The sequence below is a fragment of the Orcinus orca genome, chromosome 1 (genome assembly GCF_937001465.1).
Source record: "Orcinus orca chromosome 1, mOrcOrc1.1, whole genome shotgun sequence".
In the NCBI taxonomy this organism is placed as follows: Eukaryota; Metazoa; Chordata; class Mammalia; order Artiodactyla; family Delphinidae; genus Orcinus; species Orcinus orca.
This window is the reverse complement of record NC_064559.1, coordinates 48897586-48920779: the sequence shown is the minus strand read 5'-3', so window position 1 is coordinate 48920779 and position 23194 is coordinate 48897586. Positions and strand designations below refer to the sequence as shown.

The 23194-nt window shown below is 47.1% G+C and overlaps 1 protein-coding gene across 8 annotated transcripts in view; it reads right to left on the bottom strand.

Annotated features, from left to right (window-relative positions):
* The window catches only part of RGS8 (regulator of G protein signaling 8), a 29827-nt gene extending 8528 nt beyond the window's left edge, over positions 1 to 21299 (bottom strand). Inside the window, exons 1-6 of one of the 8 annotated variants that reach the window (XM_033437923.2) lie at positions 20839 to 21295; positions 20621 to 20693; positions 19118 to 19265; positions 18573 to 18701; positions 16038 to 16139; positions 14972 to 15036 (exon numbers count right to left, since the gene is read on the bottom strand). In XM_033437923.2, the coding sequence (XP_033293814.1) occupies positions 14972 to 15036; positions 16038 to 16139; positions 18573 to 18598 (193 nt within the window). In that variant the 5' untranslated portion in view covers positions 18599 to 18701; positions 19118 to 19265; positions 20621 to 20693; positions 20839 to 21295. Of the gene's footprint in view, positions 1 to 14971; positions 15037 to 16037; positions 16140 to 18572; positions 18702 to 19117; positions 19266 to 20620 lie in introns of all 8 variants that reach the window. The other 7 variants (XM_049704172.1, XM_004275200.3, XM_049704207.1 and 4 more) reach the window with 7 other exon arrangements.
* Positions 21300 to 23194: the final 1895 nt, after the last annotated feature.

Below are 23194 nucleotides of genomic sequence, written 5' to 3'. Positions count from 1 at the left end.
AGTAAGACAAGGAGTCTGGAGAAAGCAGAATATGATATAAGGTTGTTTCCCATCAGGCAGATTGGAAATAAAATTGTCCCTGTGCCAGGCAGGAGGAGAGTAACACAGTTTAGACTCATACAAAAGGTCTGCTCAGTGCCCCACTGCCCCTCCTTCCTGCAGTGGGTTCAAAACACTGAGAGGAGGGCACAGAAGTCCAAGATAAATTAAGAATCAAAGTGAGTGTGAAGCAGTGGCGTGGCACTAATTAGGCAGAGAGATGTTCTGAAAAGCATTCATTCAATTCAACAATTTTTTAAAAAAAATACTACTCATGAACAAAGTACTGTTCAAAATCTTGGGATACATCAGAAAACAAATCATAAAATCGCCGTCCATAAAATCCCTCATGGGTGCTCTTTTTGCCATGTCTTTTCTCCTCCAAGTTCTCATAGAGGAGCTCTAGAAGTTTCCTCAGGCTCTAAAAGAACAGGGGTTTGAGAGCTAGCATGCCCGTCAGAGGCTACAGGCAGAGGTGGGAGAGAAAACCACCTGCAGCTGCGGAAGCCTCTGAGGAGACTCCGTGCCCGGGAGAGCCAAGGGGCATGGGCAGGGCTGCTTCCGCAAGGTGGCCTCGGAGCAATGACCAATCCACAGGTGACAAGAGCCAGGGACACGATCCATGACACAGGGAGGACACGGGCCAGAGGCCCTCCCCTGCTGCCTTCCCGCTGCGGTCAGGGTGTGGGAAGGAAAAGGTGCAGGGCTGGGGGAACCCTAAAACACTATGCGTTTATCTAAAGGGGCAAATGTAAAGTGACTCAGAAGAGTGACTCTGAAGAGTCTGTTGTTTTTAAACCAGATGAGACTAAATTCTTTGAATTGAAAACTTTGTTTGCTGTTTGTGTTAGATTTTGTTGTGCTTTCCATCAGGCAAAAATGGGTGCTTGTGAGCAAGCCGAAATGGAGAAAATTACCTCTCTGCCTTCCTCGATGCTATTACTGAGGATCGCCCTGCTAGGGAAACTGCGTGGCCTCACCCTACCCAAGGTACAGACATTATCTCCTTGCATCAGATCTCAGCTTTGCTGGGTCTTTGTGTGGATTAAAGGAGATAACACCTGCAGAGTATCCTCAGGAACGTTGCTTTACTTCTTCCCACTTTATAGATGAGGAAAACATGCTTAGAGAAGTGGATTGGCTGAGTTCACACAAGTAATAATATGCAGCATTTAAAAACGTAAGATAGGGCTTCCCTGGTGGCGCAGTGGTTGAGAGTCCGCCTGCCGATGCAGGGGACACGGGTTCGTGCCCCGGTGCGGGAAGATCCCACATGCCGCGGAGCGGCTGGGCCCGTGAGCCATGGCCGCTGAGCCTGCGCGTCCGGAGCCTGTGCTCCGCAACGGGAGAGGCCACAGCTGTGAGAGGCCCGCGTACCGCAAAAAACAAACAAACAAACAAAAAAAAACAACCAAAAGATAGCCTAACTACCAATCCAACACAGCAGTAAGGCCATCTCCACTCATTCATTCATTCATTCATTCACCCATTATGTGACCCAGGCATTCTGCTAGGAGCCTGGGCAGAAGGCACAGGCACAACTAAGTGCTCACAGAACTTTCAGTAAAAGAGCAATTTGAGCCAAGATAACATAATTACGGTAATTATGGTATAGATGATAAGAGATATGCTAGGGAAAGCGTAGGTGGTTGTGAAAGTACCCGGGGTGGGGGCGCCTGAGCCAGAGCTGAGGAGGAGAGGGAAGTCTTATAGGAGGAAGAAGCTTCTAGGCTGAGATGTGAAGCTGAGGAGAAGGAAGCTAAGTGAAAAAGGAAGGGAAAGAGGAAGAAGAGACTTGCAGAAAGCTGGAACCACAGGCACGGAGGCCTACAATTAAGAAAGGTTTATTTGAGTAACCAGAAATAGTTTACTAAGACTAGTGTTTAATAATAATAATAATAATGCTAAAATTATTGAGCCTACCTGTAGGATAGACATACACCAAGAGGCCTGTGAAAGAGCCAGAGACAGAGGGATAACACAGCATTCCAAAAGGCCAGGGAAGGGAACATTTCAGGTAGGAAGTGGCCACTGTGTCCAGCGCTACCCAGAGGTCACAAGATAGGTACGGTCTGAGAAGCGATGGTCTTTAGACTTGGCGACAAGGTTCCGCAACCACTGGCAAGAACAGTCTTCGTGGTGTGATGAGAGCCCTAGTCATATTGTGGTAAGTATAGTGGGGAATGAGGGGGGAAGATGTTGAAACAATGAATTCAGATGCCTCTTGCAAGAAGGGGAGTAGAGAGATCAGACAGCACAGCTGGAGGGAAACAAGAAGTCAGGAAAATGGTCTGGGGTGTGTGTGTGTGTGTGTGTGTGTGTGTGTGTGTCTGTGTGTGTGTGTGTGTGTGTGTGTGTGTGTGTGTGTGTCGTGGGGTTTTTGTAAGATAGCCTTGGGTATGATTAAACGTTGATCTGGCCAGAAAAGACTTGTTGAGCCGGAGGAGTTGAAGTTAACGAAAAGAAAGTTTCATTGATAATATGTTGCCTCCAGGAAGGTAGGAGAAATAGGCCTGAGAACAGCGTTGTGATGGAGAAAAAGAGGAAAGGCTGCATGTGGATGCAGGAAAGTTTCTAGTGTGGGTGCAGGATGTTGAAGGAGTTCCCATCTGATATTAGCTGGAGAAAGCGGTAGGAAATGGAAATGATACAGTTTTTATTTATTTCCTTAGGATCTGGGGCAGGGAGTTTTATTTATTTACTATACGCCATGATTTTTGCTGGAGATTTTACAAACAGCAGCTCAATTTATTTTCACAGCAACTCTGATCCATAGATAGCACAAATGATCCACTCTCATTTTCCACAGGAAGAAACTAAAACTTACGAAGTCAGATAAATTTTCCAGTCCACAGCTGGCAAAAACAGCCAAGTTTCCCTACTGTCCATATGACTCTGAAGCAAGATCTTTCCAGGTGTGTTTGCAAGCAGAAGGGAAAGAGCAAGGCAAGAGAGTAATTAAAGGGGCAAAAGAACAGTATCTGTTAAAGGCAGATTCTAAAGAAGGAAAGGGTCCAAGAAGAAGTGGATGAACTTGACTTCCTGAAAGTCAAAAGTAGAGAAAGAGGGCTTCCCCGGTGGTGCAGTGGTTGACAGTCCGCCTGCCGATGCAGGGGACACGGGTTCGTGCCCCGGTCCAGGAGGATCCCACATGCCGCGGAGCGGCTGGGCCCGTGAGCCATGGCCACTGAGCCTGCGTGTCCGGAGCCTGTGCTCCACAACAGGAGAGGCCACAACAGTGAGAGGCCCGCGTACCACCAAAAAAAAAAAAAAGTAGAGAAAGAGAGGGGGGCGGATGGCAATAGAGAGAAATGGTCCAGGAAGGGACATATTTGAGATGTGTCATGGTTGAACAGCTTTGATCTTCTTTATTAATTTGGGATGAAGGCCCTGCAGGTGGTCTGCCTCCACGTGCCAGATGTTGGAGATACGGTAGAATCAAATCATATAAAGTCACCACCTCACAGAACTTGCAAGCTAGTCTAGTGTAACAGACATTAAGCAATCATTTAAAATAATTAATTGAATAATTACAAATGTAGTATGTACTGTGGTGGGGACACCTATGAGAGTGAAAAGAGTCTGGGAACAGCTACTCTGGAAAGAAGAATAGGACCCTGGTAGGAAGTAGGCAAACCATTATGAAGACCTAGATTTCAGTTCCTGGAGAGTGTTACGATGCACCAGGAAAGGAGCTTTGGGGTGTGCCCGTCATTCAAAGACAGGAGCATAGGGACTTCCCTGCTGGCACAGTGGTTAAGAATCTGCCTGTCAGTGCAGGTGACACGGGTTCAATCCCCGGTCCAGGAAGATCCCACATGCCGCGGAGCAACTAAGCCCATGTGCCGCAACTATTGAGCCTGCACTCTAGAGCCCGCGAGCCACAACTACTGAGCCCGCGTGCCACAACTACTGAAGCCCGCGCACCTAGAGGCTGTGTTCCAAAACAAGAGAAGCCACTGCAATGAGAAGCCCACGCAGTGCAATGAAGAGTAGCCCCCGCTCACCGCAACTAGAGAAAGCCCATGCGCAGCAATGAAGACCCAATACAGCCAAAAATAAATAAATTAAAAAAAAAAAAAAAAGACAGGAGCATCAGCTCCAGGCTGGCAAATGGAACCTGGAGAGCAGGAAGGCACCAGCAGTTGGGACACTAAAAAAGGAAGAGGCCAAGCTGGAGGTAAAGAAAAGTTGAAGTTAGAGAAGGCATTTTTAAAATAACCACTGCAAATAGGTATTGAGCACTCACTTGGGGCCAGGTGCAGCACCAAATGCATTGTGAACCTCGTGGCAAATCTACAGCATAGGTCCTGATAGTTTCACCATTTTGCAGTAGAGAAAAATGAAACTTAGAGAAGTTAAATAGCTTGCCAATGGTCACACAGTTAGCAAGTAGCAAGGATGCCAAGCTGCAGAGCCAGCATTCTTTTTTTTTTTACATCTTTATTGGAGTATAATTGCTTTACAATGGTGTGTTAGTTTCTGCTTTATAACAAAGTGAATCAGTTATACATATACATATATTCCCATATCTCTTCCCTCTTGCGTCTTCCTCCCTCCCACCCTCCTTATCCCACCCCTCTAGGTGGTCACAAAGCACCGAGCTGATCTCCCTGTGCTATGCGGCTGCTTCCCACTAGCTATCTATTTTACGTTTGGTAGTGTATATATGTCCATGCCTCTCTCTCGCTTTGTCACAGCTTACCCTTCCCCCTCCCCATATCCTCAAGTCCATTCTCTAGTAGGTCTGTGTCTTTATTCCTGTCTTACCCCTAGGTTCTTCAGGACATTTTTTTTTCTTAAATTCCATATATATGTGTTAGCATACGGTATTTGTCTTTCTCTTTCTGACTTACTTCACTCTGTATGACAGACTCTAGGTCTTATCCACCTCACTACAAATAGCTCAATTTCATTTCTTTTTATGGCTGAGTAATATTCCATTGTATATATGTGCCACATCTTCTTTATCCATTCATCCGATGACGGACACTTAGGTTGTTTCCATCTCCGGGCTATTGTAAATAGAGCTGCAATGAACATTTTGGTACATGACTGTTTGAATTATGGTTTTCTCAGGGTATATGCCCAGTAGTGGGATTAGAGCCAGCATTCTTATGTGAGACAGTGGTCCACTCTCCAGCTCTGCACAACGGTGGGGCCTGAGGGACGCCTGCGCCGGTGATGACTGGAGAGCAGGGGAGGGAGAGCCATTGCACAGCACGAGACAAGGAGGCCTCAAGCAACAACACAATAGTGACGACATTTCCAGGAATGAGGGCGACAGATGAGTTGGGGAGGAAATGAAAAAAGTCACCGAGGGAGGCAGAGGAGTATCGGAGAGTAGAACAACATAGAGAGAAGAATGGGCATGGGCAGTAGCACCCAACTGAATTACAGCAGCTCAGACTGACTCAGTGGGGATGGAGATTTGGAGTAAAATGTGTGGTGAGCTCATACTCAGATTGCAATTGTCTGGCAGCTCCGTTGAGGCAGCCTACTGACCCTGCCCATCCCGCCTGGGATGGGAGCACCACTGTCTCACCCAGAAGCACCAGTTCTGATCACAGGCAGGCTGCCCATAATTAGCACATTCAACCTCACTGAGTCTCAGCATCGTCATCTGGAAAGTGAGGGTGGTGGCTCTCATGAACTCTCCCAGGTAGGGTCAGCGCTCTGCTCTGTGCCCCCATCACAACCTTGATGTGTCTGCATCACACACAGCTCTCAGACGATGGTTTTCCATCCTCTTCCTCACATTATACATCAAGGACTTACCCCAGGCCAAGTTCTATGGTATCCAATCTACATATCAACTCACGTAACCCTTACACCAACCCTATTATCAAGGCAGAGGCTCTGGAGTCAGACAGCCTGCGTTTGAATCCTGTGTGACCTGGGGAAAACACCTTAACATCTCAAAGCCCGAGGCTTTCTCACCTTGGAGAGCTTAAGTGAAACGTCTGTGGTCCCTTAGACAGTAAGGGGCGGGAGGTGGGTTTACACACACATCTACGCGACTTCAGAGCCCACTCCAGCTGTCTCTCCTCTGGTGACCATTGGCAGACCCCACGTTATCGCTTCCTCTAAAGGAGGGGTGGGCAATAACCCCAAATCAGACAGTATGCTGAAAGTACGCCACAGCAGGGCAAACACACCATTGGGCTCACAGAGCTGGAGATTCTCCGGCAGGACGACACCTGCCATCACCTCCTCTGTGGCGACAATGGAGGCCGTTAGGTACCACTCAACCTGGAATCTGTCTGAACTCTCTTCTTTTCCGCAGCTCTGATACCCACCCTACGTGTCCCTCCCAGGATGCAGGGGGCACCTCGGAGAGCAGACAGGCATACTCCCCCACCCTGGCCCGGGGACACTCTAACAGAGCACAGCTGAGTGACCTTGTAAAGGTGCCTCCGGTCACCGGCAGCCTTGATCCAAACTGTGTTTGCCTGCATTTCCAGGGCGGGTTTCAGAGGGAGCGGGAGGGCAAACAAAGCAAAATGTAGCCCTTGAAATTTACCAGGATTTCAAGGCAAGAGCTTGAGGAGAGAGGAGGAAGGAGGGGAGAAAGGCCTAGGAGGGTCTGGACCCAAGAAGCAGCATCGCAGCAAAGACACACTGAAAACCTCATGGAGGCCTGCGCAGACCATGGGGATCACAGCCCTCCTCCTCTGCTTGCCCTCCCCTCTCAGCCCCTGCCCCATCCTTTCATATTTCCAGGGCCGGCTCTGAGCAACGCAGGGTGGAGGGTCACTGTGCAGAGAAACTTCATCCCGGAACAATGGAAGTGAGATGGGGTGGGAGTCCCCCTCCACCGCCCCATGGCTGCAGGAGCCCCTCCCCTGCCCCAGAGCAGATGGCCGCGGCGGGCCTCTGTGTACAGACCACTTGTCCCCAACCTGGCCCAACTTTCCTGCTCACGTGACCTAGCAAAGGAATTGTATGAGGCTCCAGCAGGATTCCTTCTTCCCATCTACATCTTTTCCGCCCCCTTCTATCACCTCCCACCTCCTCCCAGCAAGCCTTTTGTCTGGTCCTCTCCCTAATCTCCTCAGCATCTTTCCCAGCTCTTCTCCCTTTTCTTCTGTCCTCTGTCCCTTTTCACTCCTCCTTCCATTTTTCCCCTTCTGTCCACCAGGACCCTCTCCTTCCCTTCTGCTTGTCCATAAACTGCAGTTGGTTACAATGCAGGATGCCGGTTCATCTCTGAAAGGCTCATGAGCATTTACTGGCATCTCTCAGAGTCAGCTGCTTTGTTAGCTGTGCTTCCTTTGCCCACACCTGCCAGGCACCATCCACCCCTCCCTTACCCACTCACCCCCCTGGGGTATCCCAGACTCAGATCCCTCCCCAGTACTCAGAGAAGTAGAGACCCCCCTCCACCACCCCCACAGATTCCAGGCTGCTGGAGAGTGATTTCTCTCTGACCCCTGAAGCCATTCTGCCTGGGACTGTGTCCTGGCTCTGTGTGACCTTGAGCAAGATGATTAAGCTCTCTGTGCCTCAGTTCTCTCCTCTGTGAAATGCAGATGCTAACAGTACTTCCCCCATGGGGCCGTGGGGATGAGGTGAGTTAATACACGTAAACAGCATGCAGAGCCTGACACTAAGACAGGGATTGCTCCACATGTGTTTGTGATCATTACTCCTGTACTTTGCTGGCTTAAGGAATCATTGGACAGAACATAACCTGCCTAATACCAAAACACGACCCTGGTAACTTAAAGATGATGGGTGAGAAACCGTTCAGGAGAATGAGAGAGAAACAGGAGGATCTGCCTTTTTTTTTTTTTTTTCATTTCATTTTTATTTCACTTTGGCTTTCTCTGCGTGACCTTCTAAGTCAAGACACTAAGGACATCAGACATTTTTGAGATTAGTGTCTATTGAGTCGCAGGAAAGGAAAGGATGGTGTCCAGAATTCCTGGAACACTGGACAGAACTTTGGCAACCTCCCGAGCATGCACTGCATCTGCAAGAGCACTCCCGTGGCCGCACACGCTGCCTGCTGCCGGCATCCTCCCTCTAGTGCTTTGATGCAGGGTGCTTACATAAGAAAAGGAACTGGGTCACTATGAATGAGCCGTGCAGCTGGTGCAGCAGGGAGGGTGGCTTAGGTAACAGTTCAAGGTCCAGGAGCCCTGATTTAGCTGGCACTGGGGGTGCGCTTGAGCCTAGTTCAGTTCCCAGGCTTGGAAAAAAAGAAAAGATCACAAGAATGATATATACATATATTTTTTTTTTTAGCTTTCTGTTTGCGAAAGTGTAGTCCCAAAGACCACAGTCCTCTTGTTGCGTCCCTGATCAATTGGGAAAAAATAAGCTGGTTAATGGATCCAAGGTCAGACGAAGGAGAGGAGAGGAAAACACATTCATGAAATCTAGGATACATATACTAATGACGAAGTCAAAACCTCTTTGATTCGAAACTAAGCTCACTAATTTGAAATTTGTGATGAGAATAGCACCAGGATCAAAGGCTTTCTTTTATGTTATCTATAAAATGAAGGTTTTTAAGCAAATAACTAGGGCTAAGAAGATTTAGGTAGGAAGATTATTTAGAGAACAAACTATTTCCAGTTACTGACATTTACTGGCAAGCAATTAGTATGCTAATTGTACTTCAGTCTTGTGATTCGCGTAATTTTCTTCAATGATCTCTACTTTGTTAGTATATATATCGCAAGATGATAGATTATGATAGTAGTAGGACTTGGTTGCTAGACTCTTTGAGTCAGAAAACACATGGGACATCCTATGATCCAGCCCTCCATGGAACACAAGGAAATGGTGAGGCCCTGGGGTGGCATGGCTTGTTCTTCCTAGGACGTGGTCACAGAAGAGGAAGGAGAGCCTGGGTCTTACAACTCCTAGTCCAATGTTCCTTCTTATTTTATCAAGCAGAAACTGAGTCAAGTAACAGAAAAAACGTGGTCGAGCCTGTATCTGCAACTATTATAAGAAATTGGCAAGGGATTTTTTATTAAAGGGGTGACAAAGGAGATGTGCCCCAAATAGGGTGAAAGTCTAGCATTCACAAATGACTCCTTTAAAACAAGAGAAGTATTATCAAATCCCATGTACACCAGTCCAGAGCCTAAAAGATTTCAAAAATTGAGTGTTTAGGAATGTTTTTCTGGTTGGTTTGATATAACAACACTGCAGGGACTCTCAAAGAGGAAACATATCAGATTCACCTACTGGGCTTTTAAAAACTACATCCCAGATGGATCCTCTCACATACATTGAGGGGAAGTTGGGACAGTATGAAGAAGGGATGCCAAAACCTCATGTGGCAAAGGGGGTGAGGTATTATGAAATTGGAATAAGCCCACTGGTGATGCTAACGTGAACCCCACCCTACCCCCAGAGTTGAACCTCAAGCTGCCTATGGGATCAAGAAGCTGACACCATCTCTAGCATATAGGAGTCATGAAATGCATGTGTTCTCAATGAATTTAATGTTGGGTTATAATAAAAATAATAAGAACATTTATCCTTCATGGAGCCCCACACCATGTACCAGTCACCATGCCTAGCATTTCACAACCGTAGTCGCATTTAATCGTCACAACAAATCTACAAGGTAAGTCTAAGCATTCCCTTTTACAGATGAGGAATGTGAGGTTTATAGAGTTTACATAATTTACCAAAGGTCACAGCTGGTAAGCAAGAGAATGCGTGTCCAAATGCTTTCATTCAAACCTTCTTCAGCAAGCTTTTTTTTTTTTTTTTTTTGCGGTACGCGGGCCTCTCACTGTTGTGGCCTCTCCCGTTGCGGAGCACAGGCTCCGGACACGCAGGCTCAGCAGCCATGGCTCACGGGCCCAGCCACTCTGCGGCATGTGGGATCTTCCCAGATCAGGGCACGAACCCGTGTCCCCTGCATCGGCAGACGGACTCTCAACCACTGCGCCACCAGGGAAGCCCTTCAACAAGCTTTTAATAGCTGCCTTACATATTCTTGTCACTCCTTCTATAAAGGCTAAATGCATCCATGTTCCTGGGTGCAAATAAAAATTATAGCAATATAGAGAGGGTGGCAAGGAGGAGAAGTTTCTTTTCTATCCATCTCTAATTTGAGTATCTCTTTCTAACTTTTATCCTCACTTTATCCAGAAAGCACACCTGCCATATTTGTTTAATTATTGTGAACACTCTCCACCACGCCTGCTACATGTGTGGACTCTGCAATATATGGACGATGTCCCATTAAAGGGATGCGTTGCCTGAGAACTTTGGAGAATGGCAGTACAGTCTTGAGTGTGTTTCTTCGAAAGCACAGACCACCTGCCCCGCCAGGAGGCTCCAGGTTCATAGTTTCCCATACTTGTGTTTTAGAGCAGTGTTTCTCAAGCGTCAGTGCATGTCAACATTACTGGGGGGCTTGAGCAAAAACAGACTGCTGGTCCCCACTCCCAGAGATTCTGATTCAGTAGGTACGAGATGGGACCCAAGAATTTCCATTTCTCACAGGCTCCCATCGGCTCCTCAGCTCCTGGTGCTGCCTTCCTTGCATCCCACTTTGAGTAACACTGTTCTAGAACCTTTCGGCTTGCAGAGGGATGTGAGGAGAGCTGTGTGACAGGTGGAAATCTGTTTATTAAACGGTACATTCTAGAGCTAAAGATCATTTGCATGAACAAGTGAGGAATTTCATGAGCTGATAATTTTAGTGTTGGCTTGTGTGGGGTTTTCTGCTTGGTTGCTATGTGCCCAGGTCACTTCATTCTATTTTTCTATAGCTCAATCATTTTCCCAAAGGGGCTAATTTTTTTAAAACTAAAAGCTTCTTTACTGCTCTCTTTTGCTCAGAGATGAATACTAACTCTGCAAATGTAAAACAGCTTTCAATTACACGATTCCATGAACCTAGCCTTCCCTTGGCCTGGCGGGGACAGGTCAGCCTGGACCCTCCATGCGCTGCAAACAATGAAACAAAGCTAAGGACCACATGGGGGCCCAGGGTGAAGGGCTCTGTCATCCAGGTGGGGGATCAGGCTGAAAGAAAGAGGGAAGAAACCCTGTCTACACCTTCACCTGAAAACTGGAATGAATTTCAACTTTTACGTCAAAAAAAAAAAAAAAAAAGGAGGGAGGGGCAGAGGGAAGGAGGGAGAATTGATTCAGAGTTAAGGACTGAACGTCCTACTAAAAGCTGGACAAATAACAAGCACATGTCTGAACCTCATGAGGAATAAAAGCAGAAGACGCAAAATTTTGTGCTCTCCAGCAACCTGTCAGAAAAGATTTCCCACAAGCTGGGAGCCTTCATTCTCCCGAGTATGAACTGCAGAAGTGGGCGCACGCACACATGCCCTTGGGGACAGACTAGGTACACACACACAGACAGCAAGTCTATAATTGTCACTGGATGAACAGGAGAAAGATGCCAAATTAACACACATTAGAAATCCCTCCCTATCTAATGAAGCCATCAGCACTTTCAATTTCATTTGTTGGTTAAAAAAAAAAAAGAGCACTTAGCAAGTGGTTATCTCCCAGACCTCCACGGGTGCGTGTTTAGCTCTGCGCTGCACTTGTAAGCAAGTGTAATTGGAAATAAAATTCCTCCCCAAATATTTACGTTCCAGATTTTTTTATTCTAAAAAATAGTAAAAGTTGCTTTCTTTTTTTCCTGAGATTTGAACCCGCGAGGTGCATCCCTGCCCAGTGGGATCCTGCCAAGGAGAGGAGAAAGCTTCATAACACAGGTACCTTCGCCTCTCATCTGGTTGCTCAAGCCGTTTCAGCTCTCAAGCAGTTTTACATAACCCTGCAGGCAGCATGGACTCAAACCACCTGCCGTAGGTGACTAGTGACTGCCAATCCTGGTGGTTGCTACAGACAGCATCCTAGAACAGTAGGGCAGAACTCAATCCAGCCCCCTGGATCCAGATCCTTCACTGTAGAGATGAGGAAACAGATTTTCCAAGACACTGAAGGATTCGATCAGGGCTGCCCAGCTATTTAGCAGCAGAGCTGGGTCAAAATCGAGAGGTCTGACTACCAGTCAGCATTCTTAATTCTACAGAAGTACACTCCCTGATTAAATGGAACAACGCTCTAAACCAAAAGCAGCCCTTCTGCTCAGGATCGGTGAGGACTTCTAACGTCGACAAGGTGGCATTTAAGAGGAACACTGAATGTCAGGATTCTATTTGAAATCTTGAGGCCCCCTAGTCTTAGCACGTGGCCTTATTTCTTGTGTTATCTGTATCTATGTCTGTTTTCTCAGAAACCTGCATTCTTCACCAGGGAAGGACTGTCTGGTTCATCTTGGGGCCCCTCTCCCATCAGCTGCTTAGCATAGATTTTGTCTGTAATGAAGACTCAGGACACCTTTTTTAGAGTAAATAAGTGCCCTAAACATCCAGGCAGAGCAGGATGGCAGAGATGCTCTGTAAACTGAGAATGGGAACAAGAACAATTATCTGAATTTTCCAAAATAGAAAACTCAGGGAGGACAGCTGCCTGGAGAATTACCAGTGAGTGGGCTCCAGACTAACACGTTTTTCCATAGCCCAGTCGTTCAGTCATTCTCCTTTCTTTTAGGACACTTGGTTGTTTTAATTGAAAGCCCTGCACACCTCTGATACTGCTGTCCCTCGTAAGAGACCAGCACACGTGTAATCCCTTTGGAAAAGCTCAATCAGCCCCAACTGAGTCACAGTACTAACCCAAATTAATTAGACTTGCAGAAAGTTGTCAACACTCTTGGAGGTAGGCTGGGCTCTGGCCCTCCACAGCTTCTCAGGAACCTTGCAATTCTGCCAGAGGCCCCTGAATAAAAGCCCCTTGCTTCTCAAAGACATTCACTCCGTTGGCTTTTTATTTCCGTACTAAACAGAAATAAAAACGAATATCAGACTCCAAGAAGGAGCACAGAACTTCAAAGTTCAAAAAGCTTATTTCTGTACTGTTTTTTTTTTACAAAGAAGGGAAGCAATCTGGTGTTGGCTTGTAACACCCCTTAGTGGAATCCCCAGCTCAGAAAATTGTGATTGCATTCCTGGAAACCCAAAGCACCCCTGATAGAAGCAGAACCAAGTGCCTTTAGCTCTAAAAGTCATTGAGTCAAACAAATACAGTTAAAACTCTAAATCACCGGGTCTTGCCACTGCAGCAATCCAAACATACCGTAAGCTTCCATCCACTAATTTTACCATCATAAACTCTGTCTATAGAGGCTTCACGTTAATCGTTGGCAGCGAAACTTGCAATTTTATTCTCAAGCCACAGTTATTTTTCATTTGAGAAATACAAGCAACATTTCTGAAAAATTCCACCATATTCTTACAAAACACCTTTGCATAGAGAACTCAAAATCATCTAAAGTTGTCCTCTCATGAAGATTCTCACACCCAGGTGACAGGTAGCACACAGGTATTTCCATCCCCATTTAAGAATGAGGAAACGGCCTCAGTGACTTAAACTGAGTCAATCATGAGGCTGAAATAGAAATCAAACTTCAAGATGACCTTGAATCAAATCCAGCCAAAAAAGAAGGTGTAACTTGATAGTGACACTTATTTAGCCTAATGTGATTCCAGAAAATAAGTCAGAATCGCCCCATAAAAAACAACTATCAAATCCTAAGTACTATCGTACATATTCCATTACCTCGGCAGATTCACCACAGAAGTTTGCTGTTTGGGGGTCTAGCCATATGTCATATGTGTTGTATCTCTTCTGCTTTATTTTCTTTCCTAAGTGTAATCCATAGAACACGAAAATGACTATTTGTCTCACAAAATCACTTGCTACAATATGTGCTTATTCTTAAATTTTGCATTTCGTTTTAAAATCTAGTCAAAAGCATTCGTTAATTAGTACTAGGATGAGGGGCATAGTAAGAGGGGACTGCTCATCCAGATGAAAGCAAAATCACTTCTGAAGACATTTTCTGAAGACTGAGGGACCCCATCAAGGCCATCAACTATCTGGTAGCCGAGCTGGGTCAAAATCGAGAACACAAGCGTGAGTACCAGCCAACGCCCTTCACTTTGTTGTGTCAAAATGATGTCCCCCAAGTAAGTGGAAACAATGCTCTAAACTAAAAGAAGCCCTTCTGCTCCCAGATCAATCAGGACTTCTAATATTAGCAAGATGAATTTATGGGGAACACTGAATGTCTGTGTAAAACCTTCTTTTCTCTTCAAAACGCACTTCCTTACTCCTATTCTCCCACTCCCATGTTTTTCATGCCACTAGGATGTAAAGCCCAATGAACTCGGACTTGCTTATGATAAGAAAAAAGCAAGAGCTGAAAAGTCTGGCCGCCATCAAAATGCCCTTCCCACGCTGCATAAGGCACAACTCTTTTTGCCTTTGTGGGAAACAGAAGGCATACAAGGTGAGGAAAGGGGAAAATGGAAGAGGAGGGATAGCAGAAGTGTGTACAATAAAACTCGTACCCGGTCGGAAGTTGAGGGGTATAGTACAGCTGGGGTAGTAAACCCCCCAGATAAGGAGGGACAAGAAAACTCAAAACTCTGCCAACTCAAGTCAATAACAAAATGCACAGAATATTCATTTGACTGCTGAGTAACCTGAGGCTCTCCAGTGACTTGGGGCGAGGTCATCTCAGTTTATAAAACAAGCTTTGGATGGAATCTAGACTGTCATTCCCATCGAGCACATCACTGCAACCCCCTAAGACAAATTCTTTCTTGTTAAAGTTGCTGAGAACGTAAAGGCTCCTTGGGACCATCCTTTCAGCTCAGAAAACAAAATAAGGGCCCTCTTCCCACTGCATTTAAATTATGTTTTCTTGTCTATGGGCCCTCTAGCCAGGAGGCTCTGTGAGGTCAGAGACTGGAGCTGTCTTGGACACCAGGCACAGTACCTGGATCATGGCAGGTATTTCGTGCCTCTTTTACAAAATGAATGATTTGCCGAGACATGATGAAACCTGAATTCTACTTACACTTATGGGAGAGAAGCACATCAAAGGAATCTGCCCACCTCGTAGCTTCTTCCGTGGATAGTCTCCTAGGAAAGAAGAAACGTCTGTCTTGAATATTTCTGGAACGACCTCCTCTCCTTCAGCCACCACTGAGATTTGCTCAGGAGAATAAATCAAAACAATGGAGGGCAAATGAAGATCATACCTGGATTCCTACAATTCTGTCGCTATAAATGTATATGTTCTTAAGGAGCTGATGGAAAAATCTCAGGATTGGAATTCTGTAAGTTTAATATGTTGGCTTTCAGTCTAAAAAGCAAAACTAAGAAAGTGCATCATTTAAAGATGTCACTGTATGGGGAATTCCCTGGCAATCTACGCTTTCACTGCTGAGGGCCCAGGTTCAATTCCTGGTCAGGGATCTAAGATCCCACAAGCCAAAAAAAAAAAATCTAAAAAAATAAAAATAAAGATGTCGCTGTAAACCAACTATACTTCTAGTTAATTAATGAATTAATTAACATGTCACAGTAACAATGGAAAGAAACTGGACTTAGAAAAAGTTAGGCTGAGCTCCTGACTCCATCTCTTACTGTCACCTTAGTTTCCTCACATCTGTAATGGGAATAACGGCACCCATCACAGAGCCCCGGGAGGGTTAAATGAGGTACCATCTGTGACATCATTTAACACAGTATAGGCACTGAATCCAGATTCTCTGAACCTAAGCAGAATTTTAGAGTAGATTTGAGTAATTTGTTTCCAAACTGAGAAACTCAGATTGACAACTCAATAGAACCAAGAAGTATCCTACACTGCAGCTTTATAAGGGAGGTGCATGGTATAGTTTTCTTAGGAGAAAAAGGAGGGTCCCTATTCTGAGATCGTTAAGCCATACACTTCGAAAAGGAATATAACATTTTTTCATTCATGTTCAGAGATATGAAAGGAGCTGCCAGGAGGCAGGAACTTCTTGTCACTCGGCTCATCTGTTCAGCCATCTACCAGAGAAGACGAGGCTGTACAGTCCCACAGTGGGCAACCCATGGTTGGCACCCCGGGAACGCTGTGTGGCCGTATTACTCACTTTAGAGCACGGTTAGGTTTGTCGGGAAGAATAGCTGTGAAATCACTACATGAGTCGGACTTGTGAGACAGGCATCCCAGTCGAGTCCTCATCCCTTTGTTCCTGCAACAAGCACAGGGGCAGAAGGATGGGGAACTGTCATAATAATAACTGTCAGCCCCATAAAGCGCCCCTAGAGTTGCTGTGGCAGGAGCCAGCAGTGCCCCCTCCCCTCCTTCCCCAGGTGGCCCCTGAAGATCTCATCAACAAGAGGAGAAACGCCTAGAGGATCAAGGGCAATACTCACTCCCCATCTTGACTACCGGAATAGTAATAGGTCCCCTACCCCTGGAGGCTTAATGCTTTTTAAAGCTGACATGCAAGTTGATGGTAAGTCAATGAAGGTCGTTAGCTTGGAAGAATTTCTAAATTAGGATTCTCTGTGGGGAAAGGAAATACAGCGATGACATAATAACAATCCACATTTTGCTCTCCCACTAGGAGGGCAAAGTAGCAGTAGCAGCAGCAGTAAATCCTGATTACAGAGCCCCAGTGGTACCCATATGGAGAGCAGAGGGATGACTGCATGATACAGGGATGCATGTCGTAGAATCTCAGAGCACAGACAAAGTATGGGGCTTCAGGGCAGGTCAGTTCTACCTCAGGTCCTTCCCACCGATCCCACAAACCTGAGGATATACAGGAATGGCTACAGACCAGTGAGGACTGATGCCTACGGGTGGGGAGAAGCTGTGGGTACAATCAGCAATTAAGAACCAGGGTGCCCCTTGTCAGCACCTTCACCTCACTAAGCTCTCATACACCTACTTATATTTTGGTTGATCTCGATCAACATATTTAAAATTGTAACATGCATGCTTAAATTTCTCATATTTTTTATTTTCCTAAGGACCCGACACTTAGTAGTTATTTGTTGTGGCAGATCCAATGAGAAAGTATGCTAATGTCTCTTTCTGACTCTCAATATTAGGCCACTTTCACCTTTCACCGAGATTGGCAAACTACAGCCCTGCAAGATACATGTTTGTGTAAATAAAGTTTTATTGGAATGCAACACCCCATTTGTTTATATATTGTCTAAAGCTGTTTTTGAACACAAGGGCAGAGTTGGGTGGTTGCAACACACACTGTACGGCCCATGAAGTCAAAAATATTTACTCCCTGGCTCTTGACAGAATAAGTTTACTGACCCCTGGCCTTTAACCATGGCAACTCCTCGGATGGAGGGTAAAGCTAAGAGGGAGGGGTCTGGGATGATCAGGACTTAGGAGTGACTGATAACAGGGGCCTGCCACATGCACACTGGTAACAGTTTGCCATGGAAATTATCCTAGAAGATGTCATTCTCTTTGTTGAAAGGAAGTTCTTCCAGCCTGGCTTTCCCTTCCTCATTTTCTCAAATCCTGGACCTGAGCAGAGATGTTAGATCCAATTCAAGCTCTTTCTTTTACTTCAAATGGGTTTTCATCCCTGACCCTGGGAATTGTTCACAGAAATCTTATCCAACAAATGTCTACGGGGATGGTATTACATTTGGCGGGGATGGACGACACTTGGACTCCACAGTCCATCTCTGAGGAGTCTTTTAAGGCCAGAACATTCAAGTTTTCAGAAATATCTCCTCTTCTGCACAATCTGTGCCCCTACCGCTCATCTCAGCCAGGTGCTTTGTGAAGCCATCGACTTCCTGGCATTTCAAAATATTGGCTACAGCCATTCTCCCTTCCTTGACAGTGAGCATCTCACGTCCACTCACTGTTACAAATCACGGGGGGCCCCAGCACTAGGCTATTGGAGCAACTGATTAAGGGCCCTTGAGTCATCACATTCCATGAATTCAAGTGCAGGTCCTGCCCAGGCTGCACCACAGGCCAGAACCGACTTAGAGTGAGTCGGTTCATCCCTTGGTGCCTCAGAAACATCAATCATTGAAGAGTCAGGTCGATGCCCCTAAAGATCAACTAAGAGGATTTCAAAACACGGCACATCCATGCAAGCCATTTAACAAGGTTTAGCAGCGATCAGGGTAAAGTGTGCTACTTGTTACCAAGACAGCAGTAAGTCTCCCAAATAGTTTGCAAAAATCTTCCACAAAATATTCTTTGGGGCAAAATCGTTCTATTTTCCATCTTGTCTGAGACTTAACCTTTTAGATAGGCCTGAAATAATAGGAGCAGAAGCAAGAGTCAAAGGTTAAGGTCACTTAAGAAAAAGACTAGACTTGCCCTCATCTTTCTTCTCTACCCCGGAAACTCAGAGACCCCTAAATGGCTCAATGCACACTCATGCACAGTCCCACCCCATAAGTCCTGGCAGAGTACGGGAGGGCCTTGCAGATGCTGCTTGCAAGGCCCCAACTTTGCAAGGAGCACCCGGGGAAGGACAGCGCCGTCCACACAGGAGGTCTGGGGGACGGACGCCAGTGGCCCACCCACGGCATTAGGAGGCTTGGAGCAGGCTCAGACAGCAGGGGAGGTGGGAAGGCGGAGGAAGAGGAAAGTGGCAGAGACGAGAAGAGAGGTTAGCATCAGTTACCTGCGTGGCATCAGTAAAGCGGCCATACAGGCACCCGCTTACGGTTAACCCTCTGGCTGGTGTGCAGGGACGTCAGGGCGGGAGATAAGACTGCGGGGCACAGGGATTTACCCTTTCACGTCCTCTCACCTAAAATCAAAGAATCTGCTGTAAGAGCGGGCCCCCTCTCTCATCTGACTGCACTACAAGTCCTCGCAGGTGACTTTCTGCCAACGGAATACCTCCCCCGCCCACACACACACACCCCCGTTGCCCACGAATGTCTGCTGGTCCTGAGCAAGGGTGACCAACCGGGGGTGAACGAGGACCAGTTGTTGGGTGGCTTCACATTGCTGCCTGTTGGTCAGGAGGTCCTGCTTCCCCAGCCACTGGCCATCAGCGTAAAGTGGGACACGAGCCCCCGGGGAGGAAAGCACAGGCGTGGCAAGCCAAAAATTACAGTTCTCTGTGTCTTACTCGAGTGGGACCCAAGTGACCAGCCAGCCCTGGGTGGGGGCGGAGTGGTCAGCACTTGCTCCAGAATCCTTTGATTGGCTGCTTCTCACCTCCCTCCAAGGGAACGTGTCCCAGAGGTGGGAGTGCCGGTGCCTGGGGAGGGCGTGAGCGGGAGGAAGGTTGGAAGAACTCCAAGGGAGGCTTGTCACGCACTGTCACCACTCAGGTTTGCTCCTTTGCGGGGATCACAGGCACAGGCTGAAGAAATGAATATGCAAGTCACTCTTTCCTGCCCATATGGAGGCTGCCTGACCTTCCACATTCTGCAGACTGGCCTGTTCCCGACCCGAAGCAGGAAGGGCATCGGGGAAAGGGGGTCTTGAGGTGGAGGCCTGATAGACTAATAATCTGTCTCTCCTGAGGGTCCCATTCTCAGAGCATCAAACCCTTTGTTCCCACAGAAGAAACTGATAGGAAGAAACACATGAGGAGAGCAGCCCATCAATAAAGGGTTCCCCTGGGGAACCGTGACACCAAACATAGAATCTATTTTAAAAGAAACTTAATTTAGGTAAATCAGGTTCCCACATGATCTATGCAGGTGACATTATTTTGATATTACCTAGAACATTTCACAAATACTTTTGAAAAAAACCTCCTCTAATAATACTATAATCAATCAAATTAAAAGATTGCTTTGTTAAAACTGGGAAAAAAATTTAGTTAGACTTCGTGTAAAGGCTCATCTCTGGGAGACCGAGCCAGGGCTGTGTTCCCTGACAGCAAGGACATTTCCTCAATCTTCATCCTAACCGTGCATACACCTGCTTGCCCAGAAGTCGGGAAATCAAAGCCCTTTACAGCTGTAAGGGTCTCTAGAAATCATTGTTTGGGGTACCTTAGCCTCGTTTTCTCTGACCTGTGGGATATAGCCCCAGAGGAGGGGGGAGCCTCCTCTATTACCTTGGGGCTCAGCAGAACCAGGGGCTACCACCCACATTCACAGCAGGCAAGGTCACCTGGGGCAGTTATCACCTGGTCTCCTGTCACTGCCTTGTCGCTTTTCCCATCCCACTGCTAGTCCGCGCTGGCTTCCCAGAGCTGCTGAGATGTCTGTCTCTCTCTCTTCCAAACCCAGCACTGGCCATCAATGCCCCTCAGCCCTTCCACCACCCCTTATATTAACTTAGAGTCGATTAAGTAAGAATCTGCAGGATACTCTGACCCCACCTTTCTCATTCATCCCAGCACCTGGGGGCTCTTATCCCATTTGGCCCTCGACTTCTAGGGGACAGAGTTTGGGGTTACTCAGAGCCCAGGAAGGCAGAGGGCATGCTGGCACCATGCTACCTGTGCCCTAATAAGTGGGCATCAAGTTACAGGTGACTCTGGGGCAGACAGGATGGGACATATTGGAAAGCGAGGATACTCAAGGGAAAAAAATGGTTAAAAGCAAAGAGCAAAGATTGATAAAGAGAGGAAGAGAAACTAAGAGCCTCAGCGGGAAGAAAGCAATCAATATGCATGGAGAGACAGGTTAATTAAATATGGATAATGCAATCAGCCCACACGGGCACCCCGAGAGGAAAGAGAGAAGCCAAAGCAACACTCACCGTCTTTGACCAGTCCTCATGGCCTGCGGGTCTTTGCCAACGGGATAGTCAGAAAGGTTGCGGGTAAGGAGCTCTGGGGAAAGAGTAGATCTTTCTCTTAGCAATCAAATCCTTGGCGGGTGAAGGGCATGTGTGCATGAACACAGAGGCACACTTGCACACGCACACACACACGCACACAAACACACATATTCACATTGCATACGTGCACAGCACACCTCCCACCACTTGAGCCGGGCAGCAAGCGGCCCCACCGAAAGCTCTTCTCTCTGCTTGTCACATTCGGTAAATACTGAAGCAGCCTACACCCAGCGGGCGGCGGCTCAGCTCCCAGGCACAGTCTGCACGCCCATCCTCATTGGCAGGATACAGGAGGTGCCCCTGAGCAGAGCTCGCCTGGCACTCCTCCCGCACTTTCGTCTTCAGCCTCACTAAGTGCTTCCCTGCTCCTCTGGCCGTAGCTCAGCAGCTCAGGGGGAAGTCCCCACAGCCCAGAGCTGCCCTCCTCTGCACCCAGAGGCTGCCCAGGGGGCAACGAAGCCAGAGGTATTAACTCTTTCCCGCCACCAGTACGCTGAACATCAAGGGTCCAGGGGGCCTCTTCTCATAAGCTCTGCTGCCGGCTGAAGGCTGGCTGCTGCTCAGGGAGCAGGGAGGATAAAGATCTTGCCTCAGACAGCTGCTGACAGCAGAAGCCAAGCCGAATCAGATCTCCTAATGAACCAGGAGGAGGGGGCTGTCTTGTTGGGTGTGACGTGATGTGATAAATGCAGACAGCAAGAAAGCCACGGGGCAGGTCACACATATAGATTCCACCCCCTTCCTCCCCATGTCTATTGTGCTGCGCTACCGAGCCAGACCACACAGCCCTGAAATTACCCCGCTCTGCCACATCTCAGCTGTCCCTCTCACTCTGCAGTGGCACTCCTCTCCCAGTCCAGCCCGCTCCCCAGCACCCACCACACCACTCCTCACTTCTTAATGAGAAATCTCCACCTCCCCAGACACATGTATTTCCACATCGATGCTCCTGCCTCTCACCTGGGTTTCCCTACAATGGAAATGCACCTCTCTCCCTCATCCATCACCTAGCAACTTCCCCCTACCTGCATTTGTTACGGAATGAGACTTTTCCCTTTGTTCTGCCCAATCTGCATGTTATCTCTATTTTTCTGTCTTCTGCATTTTTTTCTTCCAAATCACCTTACCCACATGGATCTTCACACTGCCCGGTTCAGTTCCAGAAGGAGGACTCTCTTTTCCTGCTTGCCCTAGTACAGTGGTTCTCCAAGTGTGGTCCCTGGACCGGCAGCGTCAGCCTCACCCGGGAATGTGTTAGAAATGTAAAGTCTCAGGCCCCACCCCCAGACCTACAGAATTGGAAACTCTGGGGATGGGTTCAGCCTTCCGGGTGATCCCAATGCATGCTAAAGTTTACAAACCGCTGCCCTGCGATAAAGCTTACCTACCTTCTCCCCATTCCGCTGTAGGTCTCTAAGACACAGCCTCTTGCTCCTGCCCAGGACCTAGCTCCAAAGGTACCTAGACTTTGCGGCAAATCATTTCTGAAACCCAGAAGGCAGCATTTGCTAGAGGCAGCAGACATCTCTATGGAAAGTGATGCTTTTCTAATAAAGATACTAGATTCCATTTGTTGAACCTTTTACAATGTAGAAAGCATTGTCATGTATTGTCACTGGACAGCCCCATGCCATAGTCAGAGAGAGTATTATTATCCCTGTGTCACAGATCAGAGAACTGAGGGTAGAAAAGGTGACCTGCCTTTTTCAAAGTGACGCAACACGTCAGAGGCAGCTCAAGGACCAGAATTTGTTTTCTTATGACTCTTAGAGCAGAGTTTTTTCTACTATGTCACACCTGGACCCAGTCTTTCCTGGCAGACCTATTGGTGCATGACCTGTACTCTCACAGTGCACTGATTCTGCTGCAAGCACACATTGCCTGAAGACAGGAGGAAATAAAAATTCTGATGCTGCCTCTACAGTCACTCATTGTCTCTCTCTGAAAATGTCCACGGTGCCCCTCTGTTAGGCAAAAGGAGCTTAGTGTTATAAAAGGAGATGCGAAAGAAATGTTTTCCATTCCTCAGAATTCCTGTCTTGAACGCTGAGGTTAGCTGGGGTTTAGAATTAAAGCATAAAGAGAATCCTTCACTTCTGGGCATTTTCCTGGTGTACTGCATCATAAGGAAGAGGTACACAGATAAACTGGAGAATAAAAGCCCACTGGTAACCACTTCGCTAATCCAAGATAAGCTTATATTATAAGGTGGGTCCCCCCTGGATTCCTTGCCCAGGGCCAATGTATAATGAGCACTTAGTACGTGCCAGACACTGTGCTAAACATCGCACTTCATTATCTTATTTAACTCGCACAACAAACCTACAAGGCCAGCATCTTTATCATCCCTACTTTACAGATGGGAAAACAGAGACAAGTCGTTTATAAGTGGCAGAGCTGGTGTCCGATACCAAACTCCATACCTCCAGCCTCTGTTCCACCTCTCGCCTTAACACAAAGGCAGCGTCATCGTGGGACCTCTACCGGCACTGA